Genomic DNA, 13,089 nt, shown 5'->3' with positions numbered 1-13,089 from the left:
TGTATATACATTTCATGTATGGTTCGTGTCTACAATGATCTGTGTAAATATAGAATGAGAGAAGAAATGTTAGGCAAGAATTGCTGAACACACGGCTAAAACAGAAACAGTTTTTAGATGTTATAGTAATAACAACATCATTTTGACGTGAAGTGTAGGATGTGTGAAGACTGAAGGCCAAGCATCCAAGAAACACTTTCACAAAAGGTGTAACAAAACAAGTATGCTTTTGTCCAAGAATAAAACCAAACAAAAAGAAACTGCTCAATTGACATGTCGCTGAAGCCCAACTATCAGTTGGTATAATGTGAAAAATGTTCGCATATATATGTGTTTGCGAGTTTCATTTTCAACCAGTTGTCACAGTGGTAACACTGCTCCGTCACAGATCTGCGCAGATTGGATAAGGTGCATTTAAGCAATCACGAGGTAACAGGTTTGAATCCTGTGTCATCTCTGCTTTTAGCACATTGAGTAGTAAGCTGCTATTATTATTATTATCAAGTAATAAAATACACATTTGATGCGAGTCTGTAACATCCTGTATAAATCCTGAGCAAATTTATGGTACTTATAAAAGATTTTATTTTCTTCGTAAACGGACATTCACATCAACATGTCATTTGAATGATTATTCAGTTGTATTCTTGAATAAAACTGGATTTGAACGTTTTTTTTTTTTTATTCAGTTTTATTTCTTGAATAAAAAAATTGTTCAAATGACATGTTGATGTGAATGTCCATGAGTGAAGAAAAGTAACATCCACCACAGACACTGCGGTGTCTGTTTACTCAATAAGACACCAAGAAGAAATGACTGAGCTACGTTTGTGTGTCTGCTTTTATTCCTTCAGTGCTAACTTTTACAAGTACCATACATTTACACAGGATGTTACAGGGGTTCAGGGATTCTAGTGTTAAGTATGCAAAATTTAAACAGAGCTGTTTTACTGGCATTTCAAACTAATAGTGCTTTGAATCTTCAACTACAACTATGACTTACTCAAAATCAAAACAACTAAATGCTTATTTTACTGATATAATGTGCAGGGTTTCAGTAATTATTTTTCTTATCATTTCAGTCATTGTTAAAATGAATGCAACATCAATTTCTTAAGCTTAAACGCTATACCATTTTTAAAAAGCATAATGATCTTGCAGATCTAACTATGCTAAATTTATTTAAGATAAATAAAAAATATTATTTGCTCTGATAGTAACTGAAGCTCAGATGATGCATAATTTTAAATATTACCTGCTGTTGGTGCGTTAGGTGATTTGAAGAACCCAGCAACACCCTTTCCGTGAAGCCCAGCTGACCTCAACAAAACAGCTTTAGTTCGAGAGTTTCTCCAACAAACAACAGGGAATCTGTTATGACGATAGCATCTAGAAATTCTCTGGATAGTAGGATCTTGAATGCTCTGTGGTACAATGAGAAGTCCAGGATAGCTGCAGCAAAAACATTGTAAAAAAAACACTTCAAATGACTTCACATAAGGCACACGACTTCATATATTTTTGCAGTCTACAGGAATTTTAATTTTGAAAGGAGTCCAAATAAATAAAATTTTATTTTTTAGCAATTTTTATAATAGATTAGCAATTTCTGTGGATGGCTTGGCAAATATAACACAGAACAAAAGCAAAAGTCAAATAGTCTGCTTATTTTATAGCAGTGACTATTTGGGTTAGGGCAACAGTGAGTAATTAGTCTTATTTTTTCATCTGCTTGTTCTGCTTTGGCTGTTCCTGAGAAAAGTTCTCCCCAGAGGCAAAACAAAGAAAAGTTAAATTACGGAACTGAAACTGAAAAGTTATAATTAAATTTTAAATGTGAACATATTGCAGCACTCTGAGCCTACACTCTGTAAAGAGCTCTATACAAAAATAAACTGAAACTGAACCGAGGCCAGTGTCTGCCAATGTAGGCAAACAGGATTAGGAATGCAGAAAGTACTCCTATAGAAAACACAATATTTTAATAATGGTATGGCATGTTTTTTCAGGTTGGGGGGCATTTGTAAATTAAATTTTGATAAAATAATACATTTATTCAATACTGTTAAAATTTATCTGATAGTCATGCTATCTGTATTAAAATTAAAGGATAAATGTTCTTTGATTGAACTTTTTTTTATTTTGTAATGTATGTTAAATACACAAAAATATACAGTAAAACTATTATTTGCAAGAAAAGTCGGGCTAATGACATGGTGATGCTGGTTTAACATCTTGCAGGTACCTACATAATCAGTTTCAAAATACATTTCGGTATTAAAAGTACACAATTCAGTATATACAGTAACTAAAGCAGAAGTTATGCATGTCCCTGTGATCGTTATTGCCTCACATGTGCTGCTTATGGAAAACACTTTGGTCTCTCGTGACACATTACTGGACAAGACGGGTTCAACAATTTTATGTTAAGAATTACATGTGTCCATGTAACTACTGTGGAGCAAGTTTGATAATGTTAATGTCAAGTGAATAATGCTTCAGCAATGTATTTTTTTTAATAAAATGAAATTCTGATAGACTTACCTCCTGCATACAGTGTACATGCGATTTACAGTGGATATCCTAAAAGGTTCATTTTTGGATCGAGTTAGACTGTTACTAAGTGTACCTAACCCCAGTCGTTGGTAATCTCGACAACAGGCTCGTTCAACCACATTGCTCATTGTTTGGCGATCAGAAGACTTGATGGTTGAAGACAAAGTTAAGGAACTCTGGTCTGGCTCTTCTGAAACTAAAAAAAATGAATGCATTATTTAACAACATTGGTCCAGCAAATCATTTACCGCTTTAAAAAAAAAAGGGGGTGCTGTATTGCCCAGTATCCAGTTCTGCAATAACCTAATAATTAATTTAGTAGAGGATGCTAGGAATTGAACTGGTTCTGGTGACTTTACTAATTAATTAGTACCATGACTTCAGAATGTATTCAGACCTCCTTAATTTTAGCATTGTTTTATGTTGCAGCCTGGAACTAAAAACTGAAATGTCACATTGACACAAGTATTCAGACCCTTTGCACAGTATTTCATTGAAGCAGCTTTGACACCAATTACAGCCTGGAGTGGTGTTGGGTATGACACAACAAGCTTCGAACACCTAGATTTGGGGACTTCCTGATGAGTTAAGAAGTTAAGAGTTCTGTTTTGGACTCAGTCGTGGCACGAAGCGGAAGCAGACGCAGACAATGGCCAACAGTGAGATGAATCGTGTTGCCGTCGTCGTAGAAGAACTTCAGGCACTCGACAAACAGATTCAGAAACTCCTGTCCAGACGAAGGTATCTTAGGGATCTGAAGGCTCAGCTGCTGGATAAACCATCCTCGCCATCTGAAATCGACGTAATATCAACCCCGCGTTGTGCCGCTCAAGTAAGCTTCACCCCCGCACCTCGTAGGAGCGACGACGACACCAACGAAGACCTTGGCGTGTTTCAGCTATGCAGGTGGGGGTTCAAGGCTAGAACACCTCCATCGGCACAGGCGAGCATCTCGACCCAGAACCGGTTCGACCCTCTGCGGTCCCCAGTTTGCCTTCAACCCCGGGTGATGTAATAGTGGTAGGTGATTCGATTGTTAGAAACCTCAATATCGCATGCCCTAATCGGAAATCTTTTGTTTGTTTTCCCAGTGCTCGTGTCCAAGATGTGATGAGACATGCGCCAACAATCTACGAGAAGCACAAGAAGAGGGCAGTTGGATCCATTGTATTACATGCCGGTGTGAACGACGTAAGGGACCGACAGTCGGAAATTCTCAAGGCTGACTTATTAATTAATTAAAGACACGAAGGAGAGGATCCCATCGGCAAAGACCTACATTTCGGGTCCACTACTTCTCGTCAGACAATCAAATGAATACTACAGTCGTCTGCTAGGATTAAACAACTGGCTAAAAGGCTTCCGCGAGAACCAAGACATCGGGTTCATTGACAACTGGGACCTCTTTGGGAAAGGCCGCGTTTCTTCAAGTGGGTTGGCCTGCATCTGAATAGATTCGGCACCCGGGTCCTCTCTGAAAACATCGCTAAGGTAATTTGTTTATCTTGACTATCTATTTCTATTCTTTACCCCTTCCGTAATGCTATTGCTGTGTTAGGACATGATAATTGCTTAACAAAGTCTTCCGTAAAAGTGCACAACATTAATACTCTAGTAACCAATCTCAATGCACGTAGAAAATCTAGGCAATACAGCATAAACACCAATAATTTAATTACAATTACTACTTTAGATGAACAACGTATTAAAACTATAAAAACAGACTACACATTAAATAAAAAATACGCACAGAGTGGCGCTAACAAAAATAACTTAGTTCCTGTTCCAAATATCAATAACGCACATAGTACTCATCTCTGCCCCTCTGAAACATTAAATATGGCACTATTAAATGATAGAGCTTTAACTAACAAGACATTTTTTATCAACGATCTTATTAGTGATAGAAAAATTGATTTTATTGCACTAAGTGAAACGTGGCTTGGCTCTGATGGTGCGGCTGTTTAAATTGAATCTGCGCCTCCGGATTACAGTTTTATGAGTGTGGATTGCCAAGGAAAAAGAGACGGTGGCCTAGCAAACATTTACTCAAGCCGGTTAAAGTGTAAAGATGTCAGTTTTGGTAAATTCAAGTCCTTTGAGTATCTCGGCGTTGTTATTCATGGAGATTCTCACGTTCTAGTATTATCCGTGTATAGACCTCCTAAATTTAACGCGTCTTTCTTTGAGGAATTCTCTGACTTAATGTCAATTTTAATTATGAACTATGACACACTCTTAATAGTCTGCGACTTTAACTTTCATATAGATAATCACTGTGACCAAAAAGTAAAAGAATTCGTAAACCTCCTTGACTCTTTTGATTTGAGACAGCTCGTTAATCAGCCTACACATAAAGCAGGTCATACGTTAGACTTAAAAGTTGATGTAATGCAGGTCATTGATATTGGTCTATCAGACCATTTTCTTCTACTATTTAATGTAGAAATATTGATAGAAAACATTAATGAGAAGCATATTGTTAAAAAACGCTTCTTTGACTCATCAGCAGCTTTAAAGCTTATAAACATTCTAAGCACTCAGTCCGTATATAGTGCCAACGATAATAGCGAGGATAATGTAAATAGTAAGGTGGAAAGATATAATACTAAAGTAAGAGCTGCTGTTGACATAGTTGCACCTGAAAAGACAGTTAAAAAATCTTCTAGCATTGTTATACCATGGAAGACCCAAAGAGTGTCTGATTTAAAGAGAACATGTCGTAGAGCTGAGCGTAAATGGAGGAAAACTAAACTAACTATCCACTATGAAATACTGAAGGTTAAAATAACAGAATACAATAACACAGTCCGTCTTGAGAGGCGCTGCTATTTCTCTAAGATTATAAATAACAATGCTAGTAATCCCAGAGTCTTATTCTCGACGATTGATCGTCTGCTAAACCCAGGTAACTCAAAGTAATGCCTCCAAAGTACTTCCAGTAAAATCTGTGAGGCTATTGCTCTATTTTTCAATCAAAAAATTAATGATATTAGAAATAACATAGTATATCTCCCCAACACTGAGGATCCTCCTAAACCCCTGTACTCTGTTACAAACAAATTAAATTCTATCACCAGGATAGATTTACCTGATTTACATAAAATAATTTCTCAACTGAAACCCTCCACCTGCGTCCTTGACCCAATACCAACAAGTTTTTTCAAAGAAGTATCGGGCATGCTAATTGATAATATTCTTGACATAGTAAATTCGTCATTAGATACAGGGGTCTTCCCAGACTATCTTAAGACTGCTGTAGTTAAACCGCTACTTAAGAAAAAAAATCTTGACCCTCTGCTCTTGAAAATTTTAGACCCATCTCTAACCTGCCTTTCTTAAGTAAAATTCTAGAGAAGGCAATCATTATGCAGTTAAATGACCACCTCAATAAACATGCTATTCTTGATAAATTTCAGTCAGGTTTTAGAACAAATCACAGCACAGAAACTGCACTCGTTAAAGTAGTAAATGACTTGCGGGTAAATGCAGACAGAGGCCATTTATCTGTTCTCATCCTCCTAGATCTGAGTGCTGCATTTGACACCATTGATCATAATATTCTTAGAAATCGCCTTAGTCAATGGGTGGACCTAACTGGCAGTGTCTTAAATTAGTTTGAATCCTACCTGGCAGGGAGAAAATTCTTTGTTAGTTGTGGTAATTACAACTCAAAGACACATGATATCCTCTGTGGTGTGCCACAAGGCTCTATCCTGGGTCCGCTGCTCTTCTTAATCTACATGCTTCTGTTAGGTCAGATTATCTCAGGGCACAACGTGAGCTACCACAGCTATGCTGATGACACACAGCTGTACTTATCAATAGCACCTGATGACCCCGATTCTCTTGATTCACTAACACAATGTCTTACTTGTATTTCTGAATGGATGAATAGTAATTTTGTAAAGCTAAAAAAAGAGAAAACTGAAATTTTAGTGATTGGCAATAATGGATACAATGAGGCTATTAGAAACAAACTGGATACATTAGGATTAAAAGTCAAGACGGAGGTAAAAAGCTTAGGGGTAACTGTTGAATATGCGCTTTAAAATTCAGATTACAGTCATCAGACCACTAGGACAGCATTTTTTCACTTAAGAAACAGCAAAAGTTAGACCTCTTATATCATTGAAAGATGCTGAGAAATTAGTTCACGTGTTTGTTTTTAGTCAACTAGATTACTGTAATGCAGTCCTCTCAGGACTAACCAAAAAAGACGAAATAAATCGTTTGCAACTAGTGCAGAATGCAGCTGCTAGAATCCTAACTAGGAAAAGAAAATCCGAGCACATTTCTCCAGTTTTGATGTCACTACACTGGTTACCTGTGTCATTTAGAATTGACTATAAAATTCTGTTTATGGTTTATAAAGCCTTAAATAATCTCGCTCCGTCTCATATATCGGAATGTCTGAGATCTTATATTCCAAATCGTAACCTTAGATCTTCAAATGAGTGTCTGCTTAGAATTCCAAGAGCAAAACTTAAAAGAAGTGGTGAAGCGGCCTTCTGCTGTTATGCACGTAAGATCTGGAATAGCCTGCCTATAGGAATTCACCAGGCTAATACAGTGGAGCACTTTAAAAAACTGCTGAAAACACATTACTTTAACATGGCTTTCTGATAACTTCACTTTAATTTAATCCTGATACTCTGTATATTCAATTCATTATAACTATTCATGGTGGCTCTAAAATCCGTACTAACCCCTACTCTCTCTTCTGTTTCTTTTTCCGGTTTCTTTGTGGTGGCGTATCTACTCAAAGCACCGTGATGTTCCAACATTGATGGATTAAAAGCCAGAAGTCTGCATGACCATCATCATCAAGTCCTTCCTTGAGAACCTTAAATACAAAGAGGACTGTTTCATTTTTGTTAGGTAGAATGCCCAGAGGGGACTGGGCGGTCTCGTGGCCTGGAACCCCTGCAGATTTTATTTTTTTCTCCAGTCGTCTGGAGTTTTTTTTTTGTTTTTTCTGTCCTCCCTGGCCATCGGACCTTACTCTTATTCTATGTTAACTAATGTTGTCTTATTTTATTTAATTTCTTACTTTGTCTTTTATTTTTCTTTTCTTCATTATGTAAAGCACTTTGAGCTACTTTTTTGTTTGAAAATGTGCTATATAAATAAATGTTGTTGTTGTTGTTTCTTCTCTGCAGGTTCTCTCTAGTTCAGTCAAGCTGGATAGACACCGCCAGTGGACAGCTATTTTCAGGTGTGTCCAGACATTTCTAATTGGGTTCAAGTACATGTTCTGGATGGGCAATTCAAGGTCAATTAGAGAGTTGGCCCTAAGCTACTTGTGTGTTGTCTTTGCTTTATGCTCATGTTCAATGTCTTACTGGAAGGTGAACCTTCTGCCCAGTCTAAGGTACAGAGCACTCTGAAGCAGGTTTTTCATTAAGAATATCTCTGTACATGGCACCAATCAGCTTTCCCTGAATAGTTTGCATTTCTAATTATCATGGTAATAAAGGTGAATTGAATAAAAAATATTATGGTACTTGAGGAAGTGCACGTTATCTTGTTGCCAAAAGGTGGCCTGTAAAAATAGAGCAGCTGGGTAGAGTTTTAAGAGAGAGAAGAGTAAAATACTGGCTTTCACAAATAAATAAAGTAGAACTGTGACTGAGGAATCCGAGTAATTGTTCTGTGCCACAGGTAGATGAATATGTTGTCCAGCTGAACTTGCAGAAGAAGAAAATGAGTCACCTATAGAGGCATGCATCCTCCAAAAGAGCAGCTGCTTTAACACTAGAATTCCTGAAGCCTACAAAAAAACCCGTAATCCCGGCCCACCTTAAATCACTTCATACCTCTCCATCAACTCCTTTTGTTTTGTAAATGCGTCGACCATCATAAGCAGCAAGCAGCCTGCTATTCCATCCCCCACCTTGACGGAGCTCAGCTCGGGCAAAAAGTTCTCCCAATTCAAGCCAAAGCTCCTTATTTACGTGTGAGATCTGGAGTTGTATATGGAAAATAGAACAGTACATCATTATTTGGAATACATGCATTGTGTGTTCTGTGTCTTCAAAGATTTGTGTAAGTGTAGGATGAAAGGAAATGCGAGAAATACAACAAATGCTGAACACGTACCTAAAGCAGAAACATTTTCCATGTTATACTAATAATGACGTGAAGTGTATAACGTGTGAAGACTTGAGTCTAAATATCAAATAAACATGTGCACTTTTATTCAAGAATATAACCAAAAAAAATAAAGCATTCGATTTACATGTGGCTGTCAATGAATTAAAAACTCAAGCTCAAATGTCAATCAACAGGGAATTTACACATATTCTCGAATGGTACAAAGGTAAGAACTGCTGCCTTATAACCCAAAGGTCCCAGGTTCGAGACTGGGCACTCTGCATTTTGAATAGTGAGCGACTATTATTATTATTTCTACAATATAATAAAAACATACATTTGATTTGAGTCTGTAACACGCAGTGTAAATTTTGGCTACTTGTAAAAGTTAGCACTTGCTTTTTTATAATTCAATTTAATTCTCTCAGTGACGTTCACGTGGTAAAACAAACTTGCCTCTCCATCTCTGGGTTGATGGCATTTATCTCCATTCTTTTCACAAGAGCAGCACTGTGGCTGATGCCTGTTGAGAACGATTTGTTGTACCGGCAATCAAAGCTAATTTCCCAGTGTATTTGCCCAAAAAGAAGCAGCCTTTGATTTCAGTCCGTAACAGCCGGTATAAGGTTTGGGCGCATACACCATCAGCACGGCACTGTCAGATCTAAACACTAACGTGGCGAATTGCTTGTGTACTGAAGTGACTTTAGCTGCAGTGGAAGTCCCATTTCACTTATGGTGCCAAGCAGAGTTGCGTTATGGTGCAGCAGTCTATTAGCCAGCAAGGTGCTACAATGAAGCTGTCTGTTGTTACGTTCCTGCCTTTGTCCAGTCTGATAGCAGTCACGGGACATTGTATCTTTGCCAGTAAAACAAATAGTTTTGAGCAGGCATCGGCCACAGCGCTGCTCTTGTGAAAAGAATGGAGATAAATGCCATCAACTCAGAGAGGGAGAGGCAAGTTTGTTGTACCACGTGAACATCACTGAGAGAATTAAATTGAATAATAAAAAAACAAGCACTAACTTTTACAAGCAGCCAAAATTTACATCGCATGTTGCAGACTCAAATCAAATGTATATTTTTATTATATTGTAGAAATAATAATAATAATAGCCGCTCACTACTCAAAATGCAGAGCGCCTGGTCTCAAACCTGGGACCTTTGGGTTATAAGGCAGCAGTTCTTACCTTTGTACCATTTGAGAATGTGTGTAAATTCCCTGTCGACTGACATTTGAGCTCATTGACAACCACATATAAATCGAATGTTTTTTTTTCTTTGGTTGTATTCTTGAATAAAAGCGCACATGTTTATTTGATATTTGGACTAAAGTCTTCACAAATCATACACTTCACGTCATTATTAGTATTACATTTCTGCTTTAGGTATGTGTTCAGCATTTCTTGCATTTCCTTTCATCCTACACTTACCCAGATCTTTGTAGACATGGAACACACACGAAATGCATGTATTCCAAATAACGATGTACTGTATTATTTACCCAATATAACTCCAGATCTCACACGCAGATTAGAAGCCTTGGCTTGAGCTTGGAGAATTTTTTTTCCCCGAGCTGAGCTCCGTCAAGGCAGGGGATGGGACAGCAGGCTGCTTGTGCTGATCAACGCATTTACAAAACAAAAGACGCTGATGGAGAGGTGCGAAGGGATTTAAGGTGGGCCGGGATTAAGAGTTTTTTCATAGAGTTCAGGAATTCTAGTGTTAATGAGTTATAAGAACCTTTTCATTTGGTACTTGAACTAAAAATAATTTTAAAAGATGTTCCTCGTATGAGTGTGAACAATTAGTGAGCTTCTATCAAGTACAGCAGTTGATATTTTAAATTAGAAAAGGAAACAGACTTTTGAGATCTACACTGGAGCAAGCCCTGGATATAACAGCCTGCAGCTATAATCACTAAAAAAGATTAATTGTCCAATATTTTTATATTCTGTCTTAGTATTATATATTAGTTTTTTAGGTGCACAGCAATTAATTTCTTTTAATAGTTTTTATACTAAAAATGAATCTGTTTTCAAACCACCTAATTAGAAACAGAAAATGATGCTGAATGTCCAAGTAGTTTTTAACAAAAGTACAGAGTTATCATGTACCTAATGGAAATATAGACTCAAAGTCGATATAAATAGATCCATCCAATGAACTTTTGAATTATTGGTAATATTAAGAATTAGCTAAATATTTAGGCTTAAATTACAGATTTATAAACAGATACATCCATAAACCTATTTTTTAAATTTCTTTTTTTTAACTCTTTAAGGGGTACAGGGAACCTAAGCAAGGCAGTTTAAAAACTTAATTTGTATTAGTAAACTTGCAGATTCCAAAACAGGATTGCAAGGAGCCAGAGTATGTTCAGCCACATTGTAAAAAATTGTCACAGTTCTATAACATATTGTATATGACACAATTTATCTACGTGTTTATTGATCATGGTGACACGTTGCATGTTGATTAGCAAATACAAGTAAGAATTTTACTGTACTCTGTACACATTACAACAATGACACTATAAACCTCAAAAAACAAATATAACAGCAAACTCTATGCTGGAGGTTTTGGTAAAGACCCAGAGCTGGGTTTTACATCAGAAATAGATGCAATCCTGTATTAGCTTCATTGTTGACTAAAATTAGTGAATATTTGCCAATGAAACAGAAATGAGGAAAGAGGAAAAACAGTAGCTTCAGCATTGCGGCTTTAAAGTCTAACACCCATCAGTCTTATAACAACATATGCTAAACCTAATAAAATATTATGACTGTTTAGGAATAATCATGTATGTGGAAAGAAAAGACAAACATAGCCTCTCTGAAGAAACTGACTCCATATAAAATATACCCTAACAGTTATTTAATAATAAATTGTAAAAACAGAAAACCCGACTGTCATTCTGAAACTTCCCATTAGAACCAGCCAGCATATTGCATTATTGGGTATTTTGCAATAAAATTATATAATTATAAATCTAAACAAGCCAGATTTTTTGAGACAAAACAATACAATTGCACATTTTCATTAAAAGGACATTTCAGGATTCTCAAATCAAGATTTGTGAAAACGATACAAAAACACTACATGGAAAAATCATTTAAAAATCAATATCTAATTACAATGCATTGTTTTTTGTTTTCCTATTTGCCTATCTATTTACATTTTAAAGTGTTCTACTGTAAAATATATGGGCACTAATCTGATGAATAAGAAGAAAATGTTTCTTTACAATCTTAATAGCTGAAATGTGAACTGTCAAAATGACACAGAAAATGTAATGAAAATGTCCAAGGGTAAATCTTAAAGACTGTTCTGTTAAAAAGGCACAATATAGGCCTTTATAGGCCAACTGCAATAAAAGCTTTTAAAGAATAAATATGACATAACATTCATCCTACTTGAAATGTCATCTTCATCAGTAGCAAACTGTGCTCCACTTCTGGTTTCCCACGTGGGTGGTGTATACTTTTTTCTTGTCACATACTGACGTCCAATAGTCTTTTTAGCATTCTTCATAAGGTTCTTAGAAAGGGTTCTTTACCAGAATAAAGAAAAAGAAGACATATTACAGAATGATTATACGGTTTGTTGAAGACACAGGTTGATGCCTTCAGATGGTTCAGGATGAACTCCACATTTATAAAGCCTTTTCCTTCACAAATACACAGATGTAGAACTGCAAGAAAACAGGACTTCTAAATTTCATATAAACATGCTTATTTGAAGAAAAAAAAGAAATGAGCTCCATTTTGATACAGCAATTCTGAAAATACACAACTTAATTTATTTCTTCTCAATTATCAGATGAAATGATATCTTTGAAGTGATTTTTCACTGAAGAAACATTTTTGAGGAAGCACTGATAGAGTAACTATACCTACTATTGCCTTATTCAAGGCAGCTCAGATTGATGCTGATAAGGAACTTTAGATTTTAAACTTAACTTTACAAATAAAAACACCCTAAATGCTCCTTTACAAGAATTAATAATAGTCTCTCAGATTTCTAAGAGTCCCTAAATGTTTCCCAGTTCTTACATTTGATAGAGGTTGAAGTTGCTCATTACTATACTCACAACAGTATATGTAATAAATGTACATCAAAAAATTGGAAATGATGGGCTGCTACAAATGGCCAAAATTAATTTATTAATTTATTCTAAGTGTGTAAAATAAAAATATTAAAAGTAATTGCATAAAAAAGCAACTGTTACATTTTTGACTACTAAGTTTCTTAAGATTCTAGAAGCTTGATGATTTCAATTTCTCTATAAAGGGAAATGCTTTTTCATCATGTGGAGTTCATCCATAATGTCTGCTTAAGAGATCTTTACAAATAATAAGATAATCATTAATACAGTTCAACTGAAAAGTACAAAAAATAGTAAGATAATCATTAATACAGTTAACTCAAAAGTGA

General features: G+C 36.0%; 1 protein-coding gene across 10 annotated transcripts in view; it reads right to left on the bottom strand.

Annotated features, from left to right (window-relative positions):
• The window catches only part of sbf1 (SET binding factor 1), a 263,161-nt gene that overhangs the window by 44,438 nt on the left and 205,634 nt on the right, over positions 1-13,089 (bottom strand). For all 10 annotated transcript variants that reach the window (XM_028815823.2, XM_028815850.2, XM_028815832.2 and 7 more), the window contains 3 exons: positions 12,069-12,205; positions 2,545-2,752; positions 1,256-1,452 (listed from right to left, as the gene is read on the bottom strand). In XM_028815823.2, the coding sequence (XP_028671656.1) occupies positions 1,256-1,452; positions 2,545-2,752; positions 12,069-12,205 (542 nt within the window). The remainder of the gene's footprint in view (positions 1-1,255; positions 1,453-2,544; positions 2,753-12,068; positions 12,206-13,089) is intronic.

Source organism: Erpetoichthys calabaricus, chromosome 1, assembly GCF_900747795.2.
Source record: "Erpetoichthys calabaricus chromosome 1, fErpCal1.3, whole genome shotgun sequence".
Classification (NCBI taxonomy): Eukaryota; Metazoa; Chordata; class Cladistia; order Polypteriformes; family Polypteridae; genus Erpetoichthys; species Erpetoichthys calabaricus.
The sequence above is the reverse complement of the archived record's forward strand: the minus strand, read 5'-3'. Positions and strand labels throughout refer to the sequence as shown.